Source organism: Prionailurus bengalensis, chromosome D2 (assembly GCF_016509475.1).
Source record: "Prionailurus bengalensis isolate Pbe53 chromosome D2, Fcat_Pben_1.1_paternal_pri, whole genome shotgun sequence".
Taxonomy (NCBI): Eukaryota; Metazoa; Chordata; class Mammalia; order Carnivora; family Felidae; genus Prionailurus; species Prionailurus bengalensis.
The window spans coordinates 72,985,724-73,010,940 of record NC_057351.1 but is presented as its reverse complement, the minus strand read 5'-3'; the positions used below and the strand labels follow the sequence as shown (position 1 = coordinate 73,010,940).

The window sequence follows — 25,217 nt, the reverse complement described above, 5'->3', positions numbered from 1 at the left end:
AAACACGTCCCCAGCACCGACTCTGATGTAGGAGGGCAGTAGTGTGTGTTTAGGTTTGATTTCAGATTTGTCTGGTGACTGTGGCAACAGGAGCCAAGGGATAGGAAGGAACTAGCTTGATCAGAGGTTTTCTCCGGGCGAGATGTTCCTCGTGTGTTCTCACTTGTTCTTGCCAGAAACATTGTATGTTAGTTTTATTGTCTCCATTTTACAGATGAGAATACCGAGTCTGAGAAGTATTCTAGAGACGTATTTTGTCTGCAGGGACTTGGTGCAAACCTCTGATGCTTCTGCCCATCCCATTTATCCACGTAGTTTCTGCTGGTGTGGTTTAACCTTGACCAGAAGTTAAGGGCAGCCTGGTTCTTGCTTAGGTCATGTTCATATCCTTCCTGTCCTGCAAGGAGAACTCCCCTGATGTGCTGGCCTTGTGATAAGGTAGAGGACAGTGACCACTCCTTCGACAACTGGGCCAGCCCCTGTTCTAGACGCGAGACTACATGTAACAATTTAGTTAAGATCTTGGCCTTTAAGAGTCAGGATATACCTGGGTCTGGGTCCAGATTTTGGTTCTGCCATTTCCTAGCTGTGTGGTCATCAAAAAGTTCTGAACATCTCTAAGCCTAAGGTTCCCATCTGTAGAAAAGGCACAGTTATAATCCCTTCCTAATGGGATTCTTGGATTAATGGAGATGAGTTATGCAAAGTGCTTAACAAGGTTGCCACAGAGTAAGTTCCCAGGAAATGGAGCTCTCAGAAAACTATCACCCCTTCCAACACTAGTATAAGCTAGGGATTATTATCCCCATTGTGCAGAAAAAGAAACTGAGGCCTGGGAGGCTGTCACTTTCCCTGTCACATGATTCAGAAGTGGCCAAAGGCTTCTGATCTCCCCACCTCCTGCCTGCAGTCATGTTCAGTGAGTGAAAGGAGCTGAGCTCCCTGCTTGTGGAATATTCAGGAAACAGACCCTTGCGTCCTGATACTGGAAAGTTCAGGAGGTGGCCCAATAGTTACCCCAAGAGTTCATGGCCAGGAAGCTTGGAATTCTCGGTGAAGCTGTAGGAGGACGAGCTGTGTCCACTTGACCTGCTGCATTTCCCTTGGTTTTAGGAGCTGAGTGACCAAGCGGGATCGGAGTTTGAGAATTCTGATGTCAGATGGGTCATCACAGTGCCAGCCATTTGGAAACAGCCCGCCAAGCAGTTCATGAGACAAGCTGCCTATCAGGTGAGTGTGGGGGTGGGGCCGGTGGGAGCCCAGGATGCCCGCAGTGGTGACTGTCACCCCACTCAGGTGTCCCCAGCACTCGTAGGCCTCCCTGGGAGGTAGTGAGGGGTCTCCCACTGGTGAGGGGACATAGCACCTTTCTCCTGGGGGAGGAACGGGGGTCATATCCACAGGGGTTGGGCTGGGCTCGGTTTTCTTTCTCGTTTTATACCTTCTGTACTGCAGACTCCCCAGGGCTAGGATTTCAAAGTGGGGTGCTGAGACATTTCTCTGTGGGTGAATGGAAGTGAGAACCTCAAGGAAGAGGCTTGGGCAGCAAGAATGTTTGAAGAAGAAAAGAATAAAGACAAGGCCAGTGGCCATGAACCAGGCACATCAGGGCTGCTGTGGAGGTTGAAAGCTGCACGTCCGTGGCTGGGAAATAAGGGAAACATGATTGTGTTCTGCGCGTTTCACCTTGGGGGCAACACAGGAGCACACACGGGGGGCCAGGGGGTGGTGAGGTCACCACACCTGCGTGGTGGCAGGCACGTGGATGAGGGAGCGGCACGGCTGAGCACGGTGCCAGTCAGCACCACGGCGCCGTGGACAGAGCATTCCAGTGTCAGTGGCCAGCCTGTCCCTCCTGGGCGCTGGGGCATCACTGGTGCCGTGGACCTGTTTGCAGGCAACCTGTGCCATGACGGGGCTGCCACCAGGGTCTGACTTCATGCCAGGAGTGGCTGGCCGTGCTGACCCGCTGTGCTGACCCACGGGTCAGAGCTGGCTCCGGCTGTACTTAATCCCCTGGGTTAATGCAAGCCCACCCTGGGGCCTGGGCCCACTCTGTGCAGTGAGAGTCCATTTCAGAACCTTCAATTGGAGGGGCGCCTGGGTGGCGCAGTCGGTTAAGCGTCCGACTTCAGCCAGGTCACGATCTCGCGGTCCGTGAGTTCAAGCCCCACGTCGGGCTCTGGGCTGATGGCTCAGAGCCTGGAGCCTGTTTCTGGGCTGGGGAAAATCACGAAGGGAATAGATGCCCCTTCCCCGGCCCGGCCAATACCTCCCAGGGGTCAGCTACCTTCCCCAGGGGATAGATCTCTGATGTTGAGTTTGTGGCCATAAGTAGGAACCTTTCCTTCCAAGTAACCCACTGGATCAGCCTTGAGCACCGAATGTAGCAGAATGGTCGTGGGCACCATGACACCTTCATTGGGGCCATAGGTTGTACTCGACACTTGGAGCTTTACTCCAGGTGCCGGACAGAGATCAAGGGAGAGCAATGTCCCCATTCCTCAGTCTCCCCACTTCTCTTTCCTCCCTCCTCGCTGTAGGCTCTCCCCTCTGCCCTCCCCTTCAGCGTGAGAATCTGGCCCAGCCTATGTATCTTCCAAAAATAGATTTGTTTTTATAGGGATGAAGGAAGCGGGTGGAAGTGGCAGACAGAGGCAACTTCTTTAAAAAGGAAGAAACCAAATGCGGTTTAGCTGTCCACAGAAACCCTGGGCACCCTGGAGCTTTTCCACGGTGTCAGCCGTCAGGCCGTGTCCGGAGACAGGACGCGGGGACACAGCTGTCGCACAAAGGCACAGCCCTGTGTTCTCAGTTTTCACAGGGAGGGCACTCAGGATTCGTGACTTTGACTCTCGTTTTCCCACAGGAAGACGTCAACAACAAACATGTGACCCGGAAAAGGGTCAGTTCTTATTTTTAGCCTGAAAAAGAAAGAGGTACAAGGATTGCAGACTTCTCAGGGCTGTTGGAGCCTTGGGCTGCCTCCTGCCTCTCTGGGCAGCGAGGCCCGGCGGGGAAGCCCCTTGCATGCCCCGCCGGAAGGAAACCAGGCACTTGGGGGTGCGGTGCCCTCCAGGGCTTGGCAGAATCAAAATGGCACCTCAGAGGGTAGATGATAGATCAGCAGCTCCTCAGAGGGGTGAATGTGACCGGGTTTATGGACGTGGGGCATCTTCTTTCTGAAGCCCAGAGACCCACTGTAGACAGGCCTATCCTTTGGATGCTGGCTAACTTCTGTCTGGTGCAGCGTGTGTGCAGCTTAATCTTTGGCTCTGTGTAATTCTGATTAAAGAATGACAGTTTAGGGGCGCCTGGGTGGCTCAGTCGGTTAAGCGTCCGACTTTGGCTCAGGTCACGATCTCATGGTTCGTGGATTCGAGCCCCGCGTTGGGCTCTGTGCTGACAGCTCGGAGCCTGGAGCCTGCTTCGGATTCTGTGTCTCCCTCTCTCTCTGCCCCTTCCCTGCCCGTGCTCTGTCTCTCTTTCTCTCTTTCTCTCTCTCTCTTAAAAAATAAACATTAAAAGAAAAATTTAAAGAATTACAGTTTAAAGTCACTGAATGGATTTCAAGATGGCAGGGGCCATTCAATCATTCTTTGTTAACTCATTCATTTATTCATTAAATCCATACTGGAGAACTTCTGTGTGATGGGACGTGGTCGACACTGGAGTCATATCCTGTATGACCAGGATAAAGGCCGCGGTCTCAAGTGGCTCACAGCTGAGTGGGTCAGTGAAGCCTTTTGTGCTTTGGGAAGCGGGGCGGAGGGTGTTAAAGGGGCACAACTGCTTTGCCAACTAGTCTATGGTGTCTTTAGCCTGTCTTCTAGAAGAGTCCCCATGACAAAATGGAAATGAAGTGTGCCCAAAATTGGCATCTCTCCAGTTCTCTCTTCTTATCCTCCATTAATTTTACAGAACAAGAAAAATGTGTACCTATGATAGTTAATTTTATGTATAAACTTGACCAGATATGTAAACTGCCACGTTTGGTCAGACATCATTCTGACTGTTGTTGCGAGGGTATTTTTGAATGAGATTAACATTTAAATTGACTGACTAAATAAAGTAGATTGCCCTTTGTAGGATGGGTGGGCCTCATCCAATCAGTTGAAGACCTGACTAAAACAAAAACTCCCTAGAATAAGAAGGAAACCCTCCTGCCTGCCTGCCTGCCTTCAGATTGGAACACTGTTTTTTTGTTTTTTGTTTTTTGCTTTTTTTTCCCCCGCCTTTGGACTCAAACTGAAACATCAGCTCTTCCTGGGTCTTCAGCCTCCTGGCAAGGGAACTATATCATCAGCTCCCATGGTTCTCCAGCTTGCTGACTGTAGACCTTGGGGCTTGTCAGTCTCCATAATTGTGTGAGCCAATTCTTTATGAAAAATCTCTTTCTATGCTTACAAAGATCCTACTGGTTCCGTTTCTCTGGAGAACGCTAATACAGAACATGAGCAAACACCACAGTTCTTGGCCACCCAGCTTCTGAGATCTGAGAATGCCCACCCAACCTTTCAGCCAAAGTGCTGCCCACCAGCCTGGCTGCAGGTGGAGGGCTGGAGGGATGAGGCAGAATGGTACTCCGTCAGGGCAGCTGGACAACTGGTCACATCTACCCTGCTTGCATGCAGGAATCAGAGTCCCTCCTTCATGCTGAGCCCAAGTTCATGGCACAGTCCCGTGGGGGCTGTGCTTCACCCCTCCACTGGCCTGGGCGGAGGGGTAAGAGGCCCGGATGCAGAGCAGGTGATGAGGCTCTGCGCAGCACCGTGGATGGACGGTTCTGGGGCCTCCGCTCAGAAGTCTGTGATTCAGTGCTGGGGTTGGTGGGGGACCGCAGAGCACTCTATGGATACTGTTTTATCTGTGAAACGCCCAAAACTCCTCTTGTGTCAAATGCTTGTCGAAAAAGTGGGTTAAATCTCTATCTTTTATAATTCGCAGCCTCAGGACACCTTTAGACTCTCTAAGAGCATTCTGTGAACAGATGGTAACAGGAGGAACAGCTGATTCCTCTGCTGAGGCCTTCGGAAAAGACCTAGAATAGGAGACAGTTCACTGAGTCTTGAGGGATAGTCATCACACATAGGAAATAGTCCAGCTGATTTCTAGAGGCATTTTGCCTGAAAAATGCATGACGCTAGTGGGTTCCGGCAGCCTGTCAAATAAAAGCCGGTCCCTTACGTACGATGAGCTCATCTAACACGGAGTTACAGCTTGTGCTGGCTTCCTTTCCTTGAATAAACTGCAGTGAAAAATAATCACATCGGGGAAAAAAACCAACAGCGACAGCCCATGACACCCGGAAGGGGTGCGGCTGGAGCCCGTGCAGCTTGACGTGAGCCCAGCAGGGCACCCGCCTGGTCTGGCCATCCTCCACGGCCGTGCACATGGTCAGTCCCTGGCGGGTTGTCCTGGCTCACGGCGGGGCTGAAGGGAAGAGCAGTCAGTGCAAACACCCATGTCCTGGGCCCCCTCGTGCATGGTTTTTTCACACACCTGTTCCTCCCAGGTAGGGCTCATGACCAGGAAGCAGTGCTCTAAGAACGACTACAGCAGCGGTCCTGCCGCCCCAGATTCGTGCGGGAGTCAAATGGGAGGGTGCACGCTTGGCTCAGACACTTTGTTTCTAGAATCCCGGCTCACATCGGCAGAAGGCTCCCATTCACTTCTCTGGAGACAAGGGCCAGGAAATCACAGAATGAAGCCTGGCTGGCGGGACAGACATTCATTCATTTAGCAGCAACTACCCCCTGAGCGCCTACTGTGTGCGGTGGGACAAGAAGGCCTTGCTGCTGCCCTTAGAAAACGCAGCATCTTGCAGGAGAGGCTGGCTATCTCTGCATGATCTGCAGCTGGAGATCATGAATATGCTAGACAGAATATGCTAGATGCTAGGCCAGCCGGGGCCCAGTGGAGAGAGAGTTCTGCTGGAACAGCAAGCTGCAAGGGACCAGCTCCAGAGGCAGAAGTAGCAAAGGCAGCGAGCGTCTCCCCTGCTCTGGTTGACCCGGGCCTGAGCCCAGGTCTCCTGACAGGTGCCAGGTTGAGGGCTGCTGCTGAGAATGATTGCAGGGGTTTCTATAAACCCCAGAAACTGAAGCCCACCCTCCAGGCGTCCTGCCGGGAGATAAAGACATCCAGGTTTTTCAGAATCTGGAAGATCCTTTTGTATCTCTTCTTTTTCTTGGAGTCCACAGGCCGCTCGGGGACCCCTCCTGGGGAGATGGCATCTGGCAGAGCCAGCCGCCTCCTGTTGCCTCAACCCTGCAGCTCGCCACTGTGGCCCCCGTGGGGGTTGCTGGTGGGGACACGGCCTCTCACTCTCTCTGGGGAGCAGGATGGGCACTGAGCTTGAGCCCAGGAGTGTGGTTACTTGTCCTGGGCCTCTTGCCAATATTACCTTTTCCTCTCGCTCTGCTTTGGGGTCCTCTGCACTTCTGCTTCCCACCTCTCCTGGGTGCCGTGGAGAACCTTCTGTGGAAATGGGTCAAAGCTTTTGCTGTAGAGCCAAGGCCAGCCCAGCTGGGGAGGGACAGGTGAAAGGCCTCCCCTGAGGGGTGCAGCTATGCTGTTCTGGGAAGTGGGGGGCAGTCTGTGTGTCTTCCGTGTGTTCAGGATGTGGGAGCATCATCCCAGGGGGAACCTGGATTGTGTGAGTCACACACCGGCTACCCTTGGGCACCTCAAGCTGTATGACTAGACTCCAGGCTCTTTGTTCCCCTGGATGACTTTTTTTTTTTTTTCCTTCAACGTTTACTTATATTTGAAAGAGAGAGAGAGGGAGACACAGAATCCGAAGCAAGCTCCAGGCTCCGAGCTGTCAGCACAGAGCCCGATGTGGGGCTCGACCCACGGACCACGAGATCATGACCCGAGCCGAAGTCGGATGCTTAACCAACTGAGACACCCAGGCACCCCTCCCCCCCCTGGACTTTTTGATTCGGTTTTCTGTATGGATACTTCACTGTAAATCACAGGGGCCGCTCACAGTTTCAAGGAAGGTGTGGAATGAAGGCATCTCGTTTTTCTTATTTTCCCCACTTGTCCCCCCACTGCCCAAGCCCAGGCTCCCATAGCTCTTCTTGGCCCCATGGAGACCGCCTGGCGGCTTGACATCCCAGTGGGACACATGGCCCTAGCGAGACTTTCCTCCTTGCCGCCACCCTTGGGCAGGGCGCTGGTGCTCCCCTCCCCCCACCCCTTCTTCCAGGCTGTTTTCCCTTCTGAACTTTGAAAGAGTGCCTTAAACATTTAGGCCTAGTTGTTTCTTTGTAGTTAGTTTTCCCTTCTTCACCCTGTTTTGTGGAGGCCGGACCTGTCCGCTTCTGTTCTAGGAGGCCCTTGACTTTACAAACCCAGCCAGGTGGTGAAGTCAGTCTTCGAGAGCGGTCCTTTAGAAGGGGGCTCCTCTTGGTTTTATTTTGGATTTCTTCTGGGACCCTGGAGATTGAGGTGCGGAGGTTGCAACTTTCCTGGTGACACGTAGGTGTGTAGCCCTTGTCCTCTGTCACTGGGCACTGCAGCCTTCAGCTGTCTTGGTGTTAAGGGTGCCTAACGTGACCCCGAGGGAAAGTGAGGCTGGGGGGTGGGACTTCTAGTCCCTTGAGTGGGGAGCAGTGGGAAACCTTGTGATGCACCCGGGTCAGTGGCCTGTTGACTGATGGGCACACTGGGCTTCTTCAACCCAAGGGACCAAACTGATGGGCGCAGATGCCCCCAGAGTGGTTGGCCACAGCCGAGGGCACAGGGCAGTAAGGAGGCAGTTTTTCTGTGGATGGTGTAGGTTTTGTAGAGTCGGTCTGCCAGAAGGGGTTCTACCACTCGTGAGGCATTTGCTATCGGGAGGGGGGAGATTTAAGTCACCTGCCTGCCAATGGTGTCTCATTAGGACACAATTAATTGGTTCATTTGGGGTATGGTTATTATGGAGAATCGACTGCACGTGAGTAGAGGTAACATGCCACGTAGTGCTGTTCCGGAGTCAATGGGTCAAGAGATTGTGCCTTTAAACCAGTTGAAGGAGGAGCAGTAGAGACACCTGGGAAGTTTTGTTCAAGGCCAAAGGCCTGCGTCCCACACCAGTACCTGGAGTTACCGAGAGCAGGAGAGCCAAGAACCAATTAAAGGAGCCGGTCTGCAAGGCCCAAGAGTGGGCCTAGGCCTGCTCGGCCACATTTGAGCCTAAGACCGCCTGGTGGGTTTCATGTCCCGGGAAACCCGGGACAGTCGATCATTCCACTTCTCTGAGCCTTGGTTTCTTTCTGCATAAAGTGAAGACGTTAGGGGCGCCTGGGTGGCTCAGTTGGTTAAGCCTCCGACTTCAGCTCAGGTCATGATTTCATGTGTGGTTCGTGAGTTTGAGCCTCGTGTAGGGCTCTGTGCTGACAGCTCGGAGCCTGGAGCCTGCTTCGGATTCTGTGTCTCCCTCTCTCTCTGCCCCTTCCTTGCTCATGCTGTTTCTCCTTCTCTCTCTCAAAAATAAATAAACGTTAAAAAAAAAAGTTAAAAAAAATAAAGTGAAGACATTGGACAAAAGGCCAAGACGGCCCTTTTAGCATTTCTGATATTCTAACCTGACCCCGCCCTCTCGTCTCCTTGCACAATAATTGAACCTCCTAAGCCCCTTCCCTCTGTGAGTCTAGGCCGGCTCCTCCTGGTGAGAGGTCACTATGCATGTGTGGCATTAGACCTTCCATCCCTGATCTACAGGTTGAGTCACTAAACCTTATGGTCTGGTGTAGACCTGGGGTCTTCTCCAAAGTGGCTAGGGCACAAGGGCAGCATCCCGAGGTTCCCTAGGAAACGGCAACACAGAGAGCAAACAGTGGTAACGGCCGTAGAGCGCTTCTCTGGTCCGTCTTGCTGGTAACCAGGACCCCTTGGGCCTGAACAGCTCCAACAAGCAAGTGAGGCCTCTCGCTCCAGTTCAAGGCCACAGGAGGTGGGCAGGAACGTGTCACAGGCCACGCCAGGCTCACTTCTCTGAGTGGCCTCAGAAGAGTGCTCCTGGAGCCTCCTGGCTGGCTCTTGTAAGGGTCTGTGACTGGAACAAGCCAGATGTCACAGAGCAAAAGCATTTCAGCTATTAAAGGGGTAAAGGCTTTGAGTAAAATAACGGCCAGCTGCCTTTTGACCCATATTCTAGAAAACGTGAGACTACGTGGGATTTCAGGAGGGCTTTCTCCCAGAGCCCTGGAGTCCTGGCGTGCTGAAGTCATGTCTGATTCCCATACAGCCAAATCAAATGCGTGCATGGCTGAGGCCCAACCGTGGTCCATTGTTTCCTAGGCCACCAAATATCGGGGTTTGCTCTTAGACCACCTGGCCCATTGTACCCAGAAGCAGACTACCTGCCTTCCATCTTCTGGTGGTTTACAGAGCTTTGGGGCCTTCCCCCCTTCATGCATCTCAGTTCTGGGCCAAGCAAGTCCCAAATGTAAGAGGCCCCATGACCCGGAGGGCCCTGCCTTTCCCAGAAGCACTCATACGTTTTCTTCGTCCACTCCGCAGTGTTTGGGTGCCTGGCTTGGGGCCCAGCACCCAGTCACCCCTGATCGATAGCGCTGCAGAGACCTATGGAGGGAATTAAGCAAGCAGAGCATGGCTGTCCCTTCCTTGGGGGTGTAGGTGCAGGGTGAGTGTCCTCAGAGCGGTACTGCCTGGGGAGCCTGGGTCCCAGCCTCTGCCTCTGTCTTCCAGGCAGGCCTGGCCTCCCCGGACAACTCGGAGCAGCTCATCATTGCCCTGGAGCCCGAGGCGGCCTCCATCTACTGCCGGAAGCTGCGGCTGCACCAGATGATCGAGCTGAGCAGCAAGGCCGCGGTCAACGGGTACAGCTCCAGTGACACAGTGGGAGCTGGGTTTGCACAGGGTACCTCCTGCTCTCTCTCTCCCCTCCCCGCTCTCTCCCATCCCAACCCTGCATGTTTTGGGCCCTGATTATTTAAGGCCTTTCGCGCGGTAACGAAGAACCGAGATGTTCCCAGAGGGGTCGGCTGTGAGCACGTCTGTTCTCAGCACCCCCTCCGGGACCCCTCCAGGGCCCCTTGTAAACTCCGCAGTGGTCACCCGGGTTCATCACCTCCCACACGTGTGCCTCAGGCGTGGGAAGGGTGCTTCTCTCCAGGAACCGGAGAGATGGCCCCAGAGCAGCTCCTGGTTTATACATTTTACTAGGCTTTTCATTTTTCTTGTTTATTAACCGATTCTTAATCTAATCCCACTTGGCCTGTTATTAATTCCCCCATTAAGGCTGTTGATTTATTGCTGACTCACTCCCTGGGGCCGCTTCGTGTGTGATGAGCTCATTATGTGTCTTAACCGTGAACCTGGCGAGAGTTTAAAATACGGATGGAAGGGGCGGAGGCTTCCTGGCCCCACTGGTGCTCACGTAGCTGTGAGAAGGAGTACCGCCTAGGGAGACCCAGGATGGGTATTAAGGAACTTTTTCTCTTTAGTAGTTACTTGTGTGCCAGTTGGTCACATTCTTGGTCCTAAGAACCGTCTTCCCTGGCATCCAGGGCTCTTGAGTCTGTCCAGGGCCACAGAGTTTTCAGACATCCTAGGTCAGGGTCAGAGCCACCCACGTGAGCGAGTTTAGGCACTAATCAGAGCGCTGTGAGTGCCGTTTCCAGGTCGGGGCCTCGAGGGCAGAAACCCACCCATCACCCATGCCCACCCCATCCTGGAAGGCCCTGGAAGGGAGGAGGAGAGGGAGAACGTTAGCTAGAACTGCGGCCCTACAGCCTGGTTCCAAGTTGTCCTTGCTCCCCACACCCAAAGCCTGTCTCTGTACTGCCCAAGGCACTGGGGCCCTGGCTCAGCCTTTGCAGGTGTGCATTCCTGCCCAGGCCCTGGGTCCTCTCCTCCAGAACTCTCCTCTTCCTCTTCATGGGGGCCACTCTGCCCCAGAGGCCACCACTCTGCATTTTCAACCCAAGATGGAGGAGTCTGTGAACCTCAGCCATGAGACAATGGCCAGGCATTCCCTTGGTCCCCAGGCTGCTGTCTCAGGCTGCCAGGGCTAAGTGCTAACACCTCAGACCTGATTCGCCCGTAACAGAAGCAAGCAGGCTCTCCTTTGACTCCGAGGGCTCGATTTGCTTTTTCTGGGCAATGCTCAGCCTCCACCGAGGCATGCCGCGGCTGGCCTTACTGCTAACTAAGTCAAATGTGTTAACGTGTTACATACTCAGCACAGCCTATTTAATTAAATTTTCGTCTTCATCATTGTAATTGGAAAAGAGACGCATGACTGACTGGGCTTCATATCTTACATGCTACTTCCTGCCGGTTCATAAACAAAAATTCATGTCAGAATTAGCTAATTGTAGTGCGGCTCCTAATGCTTCTGAAGTGTAACATTCGCATGGAAGGGGAAACTGGTTTTGAATGCTTGCCTTCCCCGAGGGCTCAGGTTTTGGTTCCCTCTCCTTTAACATGGCCTGTCCACCCCACACTGTGTCTGTGTCCTGTGCCTTGTGGGATTTGCTCTTGTCTTGTGCTCAGAGGGTCTTTTTGGTTTTTGAAATCCTCAAATTGTTGGCCACCACCCCTCAGAGGGGCAGTGACACAGGGGTTCTGTCTCAGCCTTGCTTTACAGTTGGTCTGTCTCCCAGAAGGAAGGGGTGCTGCCTGGGGAGGCCTGGCAGAGCACTTAATCAGGAGTACCCGGGATGGCATTAAGGCCCTGAGCCCTCCTGGGCTGTTCTCTGCCCTCTGATGCTCCTTCGTGATGGGCGCCCCGTGGACACTACTGACGGGAATGGGAATGCCACTGTGCCCCCAGCACCGCAGGGTTGCTGTTAGCATTTTTTTTTTTTTGCGCCAAAAGGGTTTCATGAGATCAGTAAAGGATACATTTTTTTTAAAGTTGGGCTTAATTTGCCCCAAAGTGTGATAATTTTTTTGAGAGCTCAGAATATGTTTTATTAGTCTTGCTTGGTCTTTTTTTTTTTTTTTTTTTTACTGTTTATTTTTGAGAGAGAGAGAGAGAGAGAAACAGAATGTGAGCAGGGGAGGGGCAGAGAGAGAGGGAGGCACAGAATCTGAAACAGGCTCCATCCAGGCTCTGAGCTGTCAGCACAGAGCGTGACGCAGGGCTTGAACTCACAAACCGTGAGATCATGACCTGAGCCGAAATCGGACGCTTAACCGACTGAGACACCCAGGTGCCCCTTGCTTGGTCATTTTTTAGGACTGCCATTTCTTAGCCGTCTAGATTGTTTTAGCAAACCAAATGCCCCCAACAAGGTCCGCGATAGAAGTTCATGGGGAGCCAGTGCTGGGAACAGGAGTTTGGGGATCCCTCCCAGGTCTGCAGGGACTCTTTGATCCGAGGGCCTCACCACTGTACTCCAAGGCCCAAGGAATTCAGAGCTGACAGGCACTTGCCATTCTAATCCCCAGGGAAGACATTGTTTTGCAAACACAGTGCTCCTTGCTAGAAGAGGCTAGAGGGTCAAGGGTCCTTAATTGGATAACTAACAACAGACGGATTTATAAGGCACTTCCAAGTCAGCAGCACCAGTTTAGGGACGGGAAAAATTGGTGGGGGGCGAGGTTGTGGGATGGGGCAGCAGAGCAGTGGACAGAGACTCTATCTGTGAAGTTGGGGGTTGCTCTAAGTTGTTCACTGTAGTGGCCATTTCGTGGGTAGCAGGTCTCATACTTGGTGCTTTGCCTTCCTTACCACCTACTGTGTGCTGGGTGTCACACTGGGTGCTGAGGAAAAATCAGAGAACCAATCCCTGCTCTGCTGGTGAGGAACTGAGGCCAAGTGTTATTATCCCCATTTTATGGATGGGGAAGGTGAGGCCCAGAGGGGTTAAATGATTTGCCCCACTTCCCACCTCGGCTGTGCCCTGCTGGTTCCCAGCTACCCTCTCGCGGCACCTTTCCCATCTCCTAACATTCGTATTCTGCTTTTTCAGATGTCAGTGTAAATCGTTAAACCTCAAAGGCATGAGGGTCCATGGCCCAAGGGTTGATTTTGAGCTGCAAGACAGAGTCGTGAGAACTGCAAGTCCCTTAACCTTGTCTGACCTGGTTTCCTCCTCTGAACAGAAGGATGATGATTTGTGCCTTGTCTGCCTCACAGAGCTGTCGGGGGGCCTGTGAGGGATGCAGTGACCCCACCCAAGGCGTCACAGCCCCTCAGCGCCCCCGGGGCCACAGCCATGTTGTTCCCCAGTGTTAGGAAAAAGGTGGCCAGGGCTTTGCTAGGTTTGGATGGGCCACCTGTGGCTGAAGCGCCACCTGGTGGCGGAAGAGCACATTGGCTTCACCCAGGTCGGGGAAATGGCTTCCATGCAGTTTATCCAGCATCCAGATTAGGAAAACATACCCGACATTCCTTGCAGCAGACAGAGTTCCTTGAGGTGAAATTATTTAACCAAGTGCACTGCAAGCTTCTTGGCAGACAAGTCCCTCCCTGGGACAGCAAAGCCAGGAATTTGGTTGATTTATTAACCCTTCACCCCAAAAAGCGTCACTGGGGGGGAAGGGCTTCTCCAGGGTGAGCCTTCCAGCAGGGTACAGGCCCAGCTGCCATGCAGTGAATAGACAGGCGCTGGTGAAAATGGTCTGGCTCTGAGGTTCCCAGTGTTGTGTTTATGTAATCATTTTGGTCAAGTATCGCTACACGTTCCCTCCCTAAACCTCACGCTGTTGCCTCCGCTGACTGCAGACGACTGCCAGCCTTTTCATGCTTTCTCACCCGTCCTTTTCTTTCTGTCGGCCACTAGCTAAGGAGCACATACGGCGTAACCGGCAGAGTCGGACCTTTTTGGTGGAGAATGTCATAGGAGAGATCTGGTCCGAGCTGGAGGAAGGTAGCGTCCTTGAACGTCCTTTGCCCCTTGCTGGATGCGTTTTGTGCTGCTGGCAAAAATGCATTCCGGTTTGCTCCTTTTGCATTTCTGGAAAATGTTCAAAATCGGTTGGTTTTAAAGACCACTGCGCCAAGGAGAACTTTTTGGGGCCTATAAGTTTGCATGTTACAAAACCATACAGACTCTTCCGAAGAAAAGCAGGAACTGGAGCTCCCCAGTTCCAGGGTAAGTCTTGGGTTAAACAGCAGGTCATGCCATGGCAGGACATTGTCCACTCGTGCCTGCCAGGTCTGCAGCAGCTTTAAAGATTCGCTCGTCTGGGTTCTTTATCGCCATGCTCACCGGCGATGAGCACTCCTGGGCAGACACTACCCCGGTCTCTTCCGTCGGGAATAACTTGCCGAGCGGCTAATCAGCGACACCGCTGTACTAATGCGAAGTGTTGCCGGGAGTTTAGCTGGGTGTACCGAGTCATCACTCCCCAGCTTGTTTCAGGATGGGGCCGACCAGTGGCCGATGTAAAGGGTGGATGTTTTTAACCAGGTGACAAGTACGTGGTTGTGGACAGTGGCGGTGGCACCGTCGACCTGACTGTCCATCAGATACGGCTACCGGAGGGACACCTTAAAGAACTGTATAAAGCAACAGGTGAGCCCCGGCATGACCGATTTTCTCCTTCCTGAGCTGTTTCTCTCCTGTCCGATTTCTCTTGCTATTTCATTCTCTCACTGCTGTCTGCACGTGGGATTCTAGGCCCCAAGGGGTACGATACCCAGATGCCCGTGTGGGGCCGGAGAGCAAGATGCAGTTAAATGCTCTTCAAAACACAAACCACTGTAGGGGCGCCTGGGGGGCTCAGTCGGTTGAGCATCCGACTTCGGCTCAGGTCATGATCTCACAGTCCGTGGGTTCGAGCCCCGCGTCAGGCTCTGTGCTGACCGCTCAGAGCCTGGAGCCTGCTTCCGATTCTGTGTCTCCCTCTCTCTCTGCCTGTCCCCCACTCATGCTCTGTCTCTCTCTGTCTCAAAAGTAAATAAACATTAAAAAAAAAAGTTTTAAAACACAAACCACCGTAACTTGGGTTTTGGCCTACAATGAGCCTATTTTAGATCCTGGCCAAGGGAGTTTCTTGCTGGAAGTTCTGGAAGGATGTCATCTGATTTGTCACCTGTGTTCTAGTGCCACGGTTAAGCTTTCTAGGGAGGTCTCGGGACACCCGGTCTTGGATCAAAGTTGCCAAAGCAAGCAACAGGCTCTCTCCCTTGGTGGGGGTGGGATGATGAATAAGTAATAGATCACAGGGTCTCCTCAGTGGGCCTGCTGATTTTCCAGACCCTGTCCCTGGATTTCTGGGGTAGGAATACCACGATGCTCCTAGTTACTTATGTGTATCAATTTTATTTAAAATATAATTGATTTTAACAAGCTTGTTGATGAGTGATTCTGTAGGGGAAAGTCTCTCCACCTGGAATGAGAACTGGAGGGTTTTCAAGCTTAAGTAAAAACCGTAGCTGCTGTCTGTTTGCTCACTGGGCCCAAGTTTGTGCGACTTTGTGTTTCAGAGAAGAACGCAGGGTAGGATGTCTCTCGGAGTCTGAATTTTGTTTTCACACGGCGGGCTCTCGTTTTGTGCTTGACTCAGGTGGACCCTACGGATCCTTAGGAGTAGATTATGAATTTGAAAAACTTCTGTGTAAAATATTTGGAGAGGATTTTATCGAACAATTCAAAATCAAGCGTCCCGCGGCCTGGGTTGACTTAATGATTGCATTTGAGTCTCGTAAGAGGGCGGCTGCCCCAGACCGAACTAACCCACTGAACATCACCCTGCCCTTCTCCTTCATTGACTACTACAAGAAGTTCCGTGGCCACAGCGTGGAGCACGCCTTGAGGAAGAGCAAGTGAGTGGGATTCACCTTTGGCTTAGGCCATTCTAGGGGGTGGATCCTACCGAGGGGAGGGAGGAAGGGGGTGTGGATTCTGAGTTCCAATACTACATACAAGCCGTGTGCCCTTGGCCAAGTGACTCACCTTCTCTGTTCCTCAGTTTTTCGTCTGGAAAATGGAAGCGATCATTCCACTTACCTCAAAGGGTTGTTGCGAGGATAAAGTGAGTTCAAAAGTTAGACACTTAGCCCAATGCCTGGGACCTGAAAACTCCTGTTTCTGTGTTAGCTTTTATTATGTGCCAATAACCATAAGCTTTGTGAAAGCAGGGAATTTTGTGTTTTTGGCCTCTGCTGTATCCCCAGCATCACAACAGAACCTGGTACAACGTAGAGGTGCTCAGTAAATAGCTGTTGAGCAAAATCCCATGGGGCTCGGAGTCTCTTGGCTACAGGCAAGTGTACGTAGCTCAGCTTGTTGCAAAATGGACATTTGGAAGCTGTGTGAAAGCTGAATGACAAAATTGATAGACAAAAATCACAGGCTTCTAAAAATCTTTTCATAGCAGAAGATTTTAAACATTCACTGTGCAAAATGAACCTCATGACACAACTTCAACAGCTGTCACCTCCTGGCCAGTCTAAATCCTCGTGCACGCTCTCCCAAGTATTTTAAAGCAAATCTGATCATCATCTCATCCATAAATATGTCAGTAGGTATCGCTAAGATAAATTTAAAATCATTACCATAATGCTGTTATCACGATCACGCTTGACACGAGTTCTTCAATATCCTCAAATTCCCAGCTAACATTACAATTTTTCCAACTGCCTTATATATGTTTTTCAGTTTGCACTGATATCCAAAAGATGGCTCTCCATAGCGGTTATCTGATAGGCCCCCAAGTCCCGCTTACTATATGGGTCCCCTCTCCTGCGTTTTCTTTACAGTTTATTATTAGATGACAAAGCTGATCGGCCCATAGAGTTTCCCGCAGTCCGGGTTTTTTGTTTATCGTACGCTCACGTAACGTGTTTGGTCCCCTGGTATTTCTGACAAATTGGCAGACGGAGCTAGAGATCTGGTCAGGTTCAAGTTTGAGTTTTTGGCAAACCTGCCTCATGGGTGGTAGTGTGTCCTCCTCTCACATCAAGTCAGGGAACACATGCTATTTGCTTGTTGCTTCTTTTGTGATGTCAGCAGCCACGGAGGGGAGTTGCCTAGGTCCGTTATGTTAAGGGATAGCCCCTTAGTCTCTCACTCTGTCTTCATTTGTCAGCTAGCCTATTTCTGGAGAGAGAAACTCTTCTCAATGGTTTGATTGCACTGAAATACATTTCACATAGGAAAGACAGGACAAAGTTTTGGTTCTTTCTTTTCGTTTATGAATTTTTTGTTAAATATTGTTGATTTCCTAGCATTCTCCTAAGTGACAAATGCATTTTTTTCTTTTGTGGGGCAGAAGGGGATATTATTAAGGCTTCGTGGATTTAGGCATGTTTGACGTATTTTAAACCATGGCAGTTATATCCTTAGTGATGGTCAAAATGTCCCATCTTGGCCAGTAGGAGCCTCTTTAAGTTGGCTCCTGAGTCCCGTTGATGTGACATTTTGCTCTGACTTCTGGCTCATCTTGTATATTCTCCATCCCAGACCTGCAATTGGCCATTTCTCTAAGAAGCCCAGGTTCCATTTAGTGGGAAATGAAGTGGATAGGAGTGTAGGTCTTCTTGACCTTGGAGCAGGTCCCGAGCCAGACTCTGACTAGGCTCATGTTCTCTCTGTCCACTGGCCCCCTCCCCACAGGCACCTGTTCCGAGTCTAACCCCAAGTCCTTCTCCACAGTTCTGCGGCCTGTCAGCTCTCCTGGGGAGACTGGCCACAGCCAGCCACGGAGTCATTCCATGCCACACCACATTGTCCTGTGGCCGAGGCCACAGAAAGATGCCTGGTCAGGGAGACCTGGCAGCACCTAGAATGTGAGGCTAGGAAGCGGCTGGTGTGTGCTTCGCTTCAGGGACAGAGATGCCATTTGCTTGGCTTCTTTGAACTTGAGGATGGGTGGGGCACGTGCAGTCCCTGGCATTCCTTTAGTGCCAGAAAATTTCCAAAGTGTTTTCACAGATGTGGTATTGAACTTGATCTTGACAACCGCTGTGAGAAAGGTAAGACGAGTTGTGTTATCCTTGATTTCCAGACACGAGACTGGGGCTCAGACAAAATGCAGGCCAGCTTGCCCCAAAGTCCCGCAGCCTCTGAGTGGTGGAGGCCGTCCCGGAGCCCAGCAGTCCTGGCTCGTTGTCTGGTGTTCTTTCTGCTCTGGACGTGCTGCACCTTTGACAGAGAAAGGGGCATCCTGGTAGGATGGGGCTTCTCACTGTCAGGGCACAGGTGCCTGCAGGGCTCAAGGAAATGCACTTGAGCACACAGGTCTGTGGCCAGATGCAGCAGCACCGTGGACACATCATATGAGCCTTCAATGGACTTGAATCCGACTATCGCTTGACTATAAAATGTGGTCATTCAAACGAGGCAGACCCCTTCACTTCTTTCCCTGTCTTTTGCACTAGATTTCGGCTTCCACTATCCCAAGGGAAGGCTGGCCACAACACAAAGCAAAGAGAAAATCAAGAGGCTATGTCTTAGCTTTTGAGCATCTAAGGGTCTGGGTTGTGGCAGTCGAAGGTATTTCCAAGGGCTTTCAAACCCTTTGGTTCCCTAAATGTGACAGCTGTTCTGTTCTGTCAGGGGCCATCTCTGTGCATAGTAGCCTGCGTCTCCTCTGTACTCTCACTTCTCATTTCTCTCTGTGCCACACCCCCACAGCGTGGATTTTGTGAAGTGGTCCTCGCAGGGGATGCTGAGGATGAGTCCGGATGCCATGAATGCCCTTTTCAAGCCAACCATTGACAGCATCATTGAGCATCTCCGTAAGTATGAGCCAGGGCTCGGCCACTCAGTGGGGGCAGAGCTGAATGGGGACTGACTTTTCTGGCATGACCAGCTAGAGCATGTGAAGTCAGACTGGCAGGGGGTGTGGGGCTGGGAGCCACAGGCCGGGGCCTGGGCATGTATGCGGGAGTTTGCTGGGCATAGGCTCTCCAGATCCCTCCCCTCAGGTACCGCACAGCAGCCCAGAGCCTGTCTTCACCTGGGCCTTGAGTTTGGCTTCGAAAGTCAGGGAGCCGGGAACTCTGCAGCAGTATTATCCTGGAGTGACAGGGCCTAGGGAATGCATAGTCTTTGCTTTATCAGGATGCATGGGGAACCAAAATCTTTGCTGGGGAGGGGGCACACTTACGTGGACCAAAGAAGGGTCTCCTGGGAGGGAGCAAACAGAATCTAGCTCTCAGGGGCCCTCCCTCAGGGACACACAGTAGACTCCCTGGGGACCTTTTTCAGTATCCAGGCTCCCCATTCACTTCCCACCCCACACCGACTCAATCAGAACCTCTTTGAAAACCAAAGAATACTTTTTATAACAGCCTGCCTTGACTTAGATAGCAGGACCACAGGTTTGGAGAATGTCAGGAGTATTTATTTATGCCTAACAAATTATTCCTTGAAATGATCACCACCTAGCTGTTAAAATGTTTCCACTTAGCAATAGCTTTGGTTTTTATCCCTGAGCATATAGGTGTGCAAACCCCCCTTCTGAAGACCATCTCTACAGGGACACCTGGGTGGCCCAGTTGGTTAAACATCCAACTTTGGCTCGGGTCATGATCTCACGTTTCGTGGGTTCGAGCCCCGTGTTGGGCTCTCTGCTATCAGCTCAGAGCCTGCCTCAGATCCTCTGTCCCCTCTCTGCCCCGCCCCCACTCACGCTCTCTCTCTCTCTCTCTCTCAAAAATAAACATTAAAAAATTCTTAAAATAAAATTTAAAAAATAATAAAAAAATAAAATAAAGGCCAGCTCAAGAAAAATTCTGTCCAGCCAGCTCAGACCTGTCTGTCCCCCAGTGGGCCCACACGGTTTGGTCTATTTGCCGCATTCTTAGGCCACCAGTCCCCCTCAGCAGCTGGCTTTTGGTGATAGAGTGCTGTCCCTTCCTCTTTGCTTTCAGGGGACCTGTTTCAGAAGCCCGAAGTGTCCACGGTCAAGTTCCTCTTCCTGGTGGGAGGCTTTGCGGAGGCGCCCCTGCTGCAGCAGGCGGTGCAGGCTGCCTTCGGGGACAAGTGTCGCATCATCATCCCCCAGGACGTAGGCCTCACCATCCTCAAGGGCGCCGTCCTCTTCGGCCTGGACCCCGCCGTCATCAAGGTGCGCCGGTCGCCCCTCACCTACGGGGTGGGCGTGCTGAACCGCTACGTGGAAGGCAAGCACCCCCCCGAGAAGCTGCTGGTGAAGGACGGCACCCGCTGGTGCACCGATGTCTTCGACAAGTTCATCTCGGCTGACCAGTCGGTGGCCCTGGGGGAGCTCGTCAAGCGTAGCTACACCCCGGCCAAGCCTTCCCAGCTGGTCATCGTCATCAACATCTATAGCTCCGAGCACGACGACGTGAGCTTCATCACCGACCCGGGGGTAAAGAAGTGCGGTACCCTCCGCCTGGATCTCACAGGGACCAGCGGCACAGCCGTGCCCCCCCGGAGGGAGATCCAGACCCTCATGCAGTTCGGGGACACAGAGATCAAGGCCACAGCCATCGATATAGCCACCTCGAAGAGTGTCAAGGTTGGGATTGACTTCTTAAATTACTAACGGGCCCTCCCGCCGCCTGCCCCGCCCTTGGACCCGGCTCACCTGCATCTGCTGACCTCAACCCTGACTGTTCTTTCCCTGACCTTGACCCTCAGCATCGCCCACCTGGATTTCAGCAGGGAAGATGGGAACCACCAGGGCTGGAAATAATCAGGGGTTTTTGAGGGCACACTGGAGTCAGAACAACTGTCGGAAATCGAGACTGAGGTTTGGGAATAAGAAATCCGAGGATCCTGGGAGAGCAGCTCGTTTTTATAGGTACAAAGTGGTGAAACCCGCACCCGCCAAGGGAATCGGTCCACTTCTGCAGCTGCGACTCAGCTTGCTTTGAACGCATCTCCGGTAAGCAGGACTCAGGATGCCTTGTCGCTGTCTTTCTAGGTTGGACGTGAGATCTCTGCGTCAGGAGGAGATTCTTCATCTATTTGAGACTTTTCTTTGTACGTTTCTTGGGGGATGGCAGTCGATATAAAATGCCACCCATCTGCAGTTAATTTCTTGTCATCACCATGTGATTGAATGTGGTGATTCAGCAGGAGCTTGGAGCATTTTTAGCTGGTAGGAGAAGACTGCCCACGCGGGGCACTATTTTAGGTTCTCGTAATTTGAATTCTGAATAGGTTCAGTGAGGAGTAACGATAGCCAGCTAATCGGCTAGGATTTGAGTGAGTGGGAGGACGGACACCTTAACTTTTCAGCAGGTGAAGACTTGCTTTAAGGGAAATGGACATTAAGGCACTGCTGACTTCTCCTGAGTCATATGCTGCGACATCGTTCCCCGGATGCCAGATCCTGACTCCTGGGTTCATAAGTGATTCGAGTTAACCTTAGTAGCCTTCAGGTGTCAGGAAAGGAGCCTGCAGTCTGCGTTGTTCACATCAGCAAGCCCAGGATCTGGAACGGCTCCACACCTCGACAAGCGTACATGTTTTAAACTAACTCCCTCCTCACCGTCATCTCCCAGAGCATTTCAGCCACGTAGTCCCACATTTCAGGAGGAATACACTCGTGATACATGGGTAGAGAATCTGCATTATGAAACATTTCCCTGGAATCTTCAGGTTTTTTTTAAGTGTATCTACAAGGAATTCCTAGATCTGTCCTTGATGAATTCAGTCAGGTCTTTTTCAAAGCAGATTGACCTGTGGATCGCCCTCGTGCCTGGCCGCTTCTTAAAAGTGGGTTCCTGGAGCCTGTTCCTTTTACAAATGGAAGCTGGGTCTTGAGGAGGGGGACCAGCGCCTGCGTTTTCAGTGGATGCCACGGGGACTGTGGTTCCAGGGGAGTCCGGGAACTCCTGACTTCAGGTTTTGTTGCAAGCTGAAATCCTGACCACCAGCACCTGCAGTCTTCCAGTCTGGGGCTCCCTGACGGACAGACAAGTGAAGAATTGGGGTCTCACACTTTGCCCTTTGTGAGCGAGGCGGGGGCTCCACCTGGCTTGGGGGTGGCGCTCTTGGTGCTCACAAGAAGGGCCTGCAAGGGAAGAAGGTTGGAAGGAAGGCACCCTGCGAATGGCCCGAGGGACCCACTGGCTTGTCTGCTGGGACCCATTCTGATCTTAAATCACCGGAGGCATGCATAACGAATGAACGGAAGATGAGCTAAGGAACTAACTTTGAATGCAAGCTGGATTCACCCACCCATTCCGTCGCCAATATGCAGATTTGACGCCGCTTTTCCAATGTCATTTGAACACGTCTTCTTGTTCACGTGGCCTGCTGCAGAATTCCCTGCTCGAATGTGAAACTCGAACAAAGCACCGAACTGGAGAACGCTGGTCACATAACTTAGCAGCGGGATCTCGTGTCCAGGCATCAAGGTGTGTTTGCTAGGCTTCTCTTCTGCCTGCTCTGCTTCAAAAGCTAAATGTTCTGGGTCTTTCTTTGATGTTGCCAGCCATACTCTACAAATAAAGACTTTTTGATTTAGTTATAAGTAATATAATTTTATGTACATACAATATTAGAATATTGTACAGAATCTTTATTTCTACAATGTGCTTTTCTTGTCAAAAAAAAAAAAAGAAAGAAAGGAAAATGCTCTTTGAATTTTATTGATGACATTGCTGCCTTTTCATTTCCATGGCTTTATTTTTTAATTGCGCTTACTTATCGATCTGTACCGATGCTAAGCTATGGACCGTGTATGCAAGGCCAAGCAACAGTCAGAGGTGCCAAGGGTCAGAATACTCTGGAAAAGGGGACAACGGCTGGATCAACAGCTTCGTCAGACCTTGCCTCACTTACATCCTTCCCAAAGGCTCACAGTTTATGTTTAAAGGAGCATAATAATGTATCGATGCTCCTGTCCGGTCTTTGAGAGCTGGACATTCTGGTTCTATAAGCAACAGGACTGTGCAGAAAAACCAACGAAACCTCTTTGCGTCCCCGCAGGGCTTATCAGCTTCTCGTGGGGCAGGGCGGTCACTCTGAGGGCAAAGTGGGGTCCGTGTGCAGCACCGTCAGGATGACAGGGTTACACGCAAGGAATCGAGTGGTGCACAAATCCAGCCTTTCTGCTGGATTAAATGTGACAGTAATTTAGTCGAGTCTTCCTTTTTGGCCACTGTAAGGCCTTCCCACCTTTGCATCAGGCATGTCTCCTTGTCTATGATTTCTCTTTAGCGAGTTGGTTGAAATTTGCACTCTTGGCAAATAGGTGATGGAGAGGGGGGTGATAACTTTACTGGACTTTCTTCTGGCCCCAGCAGTCGACCCGATTAAAGGGAATCCCCAAATCCATCCCCCCTCTCCCTCCCGCCCGTGGAATGACATATTCTAGAATAAGAACACTGGATGAATATGCTTGGACACGTTTTCTAATCTCAAGAGAGTTTCTAAAAGGCCTGTTGTCATGACCGTCACTCAGATGTCCCTGTCCCTGGTATCTGATCATGTTTTGGAAGCAAAACTGTCAGAGATTTCCTTTATAACTGCCATTTCTGTACACAGCAGGCATTAATAAATGCTGAATGACAGACCAGTGACAGACACAGAAGATAGGCAAGACAGGAGACATACAGGCACTTTTGCAGAGTGATGACTGAGACTGAGTCCAGATTACAGAGCCTGCCCTACCCCTAGGATGTTATTTAGATCAAGTTTAGCTTCTAGAGTCTAGGTCTGGTTAATTGCCAGGGTGGCAAAGAATCGCATGCCTCAATATAAACGGGAGTCAAAATGCATAATTAGTTGAAGATCGAATTTCACAGTTGTAGAGATGACGTCGCTGTGGTCAAGCTGCATATTTATGCTGGGAAATGACTTAAGTGGATGACTAGTATAAACGTCGTTGTCCGTTAGGTCACATCTCTCATCTGCTTGGACTATGGAATTTCATTCTAAAATATCAGCCACCGGGGTCTCATTCATTCACTACAGGATAAATTCACACTCCACAGAACCTTGCAGCTGTTCAAATTTGACGAGATTGTACCTGCAAACTCTGTCTTCACGGATGTCTAATAAAGCCAAACTCTGGATCTCGTGTGGCCCAAGTTGGTTTTTTTTTTTTCCATTATGAATTTGTAAATAGAAGTATAGATGCATCATCGCTGACTTCCCCCTCCACCCCATCTCCAGTGGAGACTGGTTTTCAGATCTTGTCCTCAATGCTGCAAGCTTTTTAGCTTTTTTTGAATTAACTTTCATTCCAACTAGACTGGCTCCATCCATGTTCGTGGGCCCCTAGAGAAAGTGGTCTAGCCAGACAGAAGGCAGATGAGCCGGGGGTGGGGGGGGGGGCTCTGACATCTCCACCACACCCAAATGAAGGGTGTTGAAAAAGAAGCAGAAATGTCTAGAACTGGTGCCTTGCCCTCTGCTATCCTAGCAGGCATGCCAAGCTGGCTGCTGTGTCTAGAGCCTTGAGTTTATTCCAGGCTCTATGTCTGGGTCGCCCTCTAGAGTTGGCTCTGGAAGCTTCTGGAGAGTCTGCGGTGGACTCCTAGGATGCTGAGGGAGGTCTACATGGATTCTTCTTAAGTGGTACCTCATCTAAAGTTCACCTCCCAGGAAGCAGAGGCAGGGAAGGCTGGGGACGCTGTACAACAAACCAACTTACCGGAAAGTGGTGTTTTCGGTGGCCACGTTTCGGTTTTCTCAGGCAGTCTGTAAAGGTCCTCATTCCCTCTGTGTGGGTCACACAGTGGGCATCTTGGTTTCCATCCAATGAGATGAAGGCTCAGGTCCCCTTTAGTTCCCATAAAATAAGGACGATTAGAAAGGAGTGTGGCCCCCACTTCCCTGTCACCACTCCCCCTTCATTTTGGTGCATTGCCCCTTTCTGCAGCCCAACCTGTCCCAGGGGGGCAAGGGTGTCAAGGGAAATCTCCAGCCACGTAGGCCTCTCCTCCCCTCCCGGGCTGCTTCCCGTCCCCCCGCCAGTCCCTCACACAGCCCTGACTCCTGGAGGAAGTCCCCATTGAGACCACCCGGCCCCAACCCAGACGGTGCCACTGTCTACAGCAGTAAAGGCAGCTTTGACCTAGGTCCCCACACGTAGCGCTCTCCCCAGTTACAAAGCCCAGAGGGGCTCAGCTGGGGGGAGATCACGTACCGAGAACGAGAAAGGAGAACAGCTTCCGAGACGAAATATTTACCGCGCCAAGCCCTGGATTTCAGGCCGGGGTCCGACGCTGAGCCTGGAGCAGGGGAGGCATCCCCCGCATCCGCTAGTGTTCATCCGCGCCCCCTGGCCTGTGGGCCCCAGGTGAGGTCGTGGGCAGGAGGGTTGAGCAAGGGGGAGGGGCATCCAGGAGTCCGGCCCCTCCTCCCCCACCTTCG

The 25,217-nt window shown here is 51.7% G+C and overlaps 1 protein-coding gene and 1 long non-coding RNA gene across 3 annotated transcripts in view; one reads left to right on the top strand and one right to left on the bottom strand.

Annotated features, from left to right (window-relative positions):
- Nucleotides 1–23,914, top strand: part of HSPA12A (heat shock protein family A (Hsp70) member 12A) — a 168,265-nt gene extending 144,351 nt beyond the window's left edge. For both annotated transcript variants that reach the window (XM_043597660.1, XM_043597661.1), the window contains 7 exons: nt 1,114–1,230; nt 9,706–9,877; nt 13,752–13,838; nt 14,382–14,486; nt 15,481–15,739; nt 18,552–18,655; nt 19,793–23,914. In XM_043597660.1, the coding sequence (XP_043453595.1) occupies nt 1,114–1,230; nt 9,706–9,877; nt 13,752–13,838; nt 14,382–14,486; nt 15,481–15,739; nt 18,552–18,655; nt 19,793–20,430 (1,482 nt within the window). In that variant the 3' untranslated portion in view covers nt 20,431–23,914. The remainder of the gene's footprint in view (nt 1–1,113; nt 1,231–9,705; nt 9,878–13,751; nt 13,839–14,381; nt 14,487–15,480; nt 15,740–18,551; nt 18,656–19,792) is intronic.
- Nucleotides 22,118–25,196, bottom strand: LOC122493292. The gene is made up of 3 exons (XR_006299859.1): nt 24,991–25,196; nt 24,496–24,624; nt 22,118–22,336 (listed from the first exon to the last, which is right to left on the bottom strand). It is a non-coding gene; the product is annotated as an uncharacterized LOC122493292 (long non-coding RNA).
- Nucleotides 25,197–25,217: the final 21 nt, after the last annotated feature.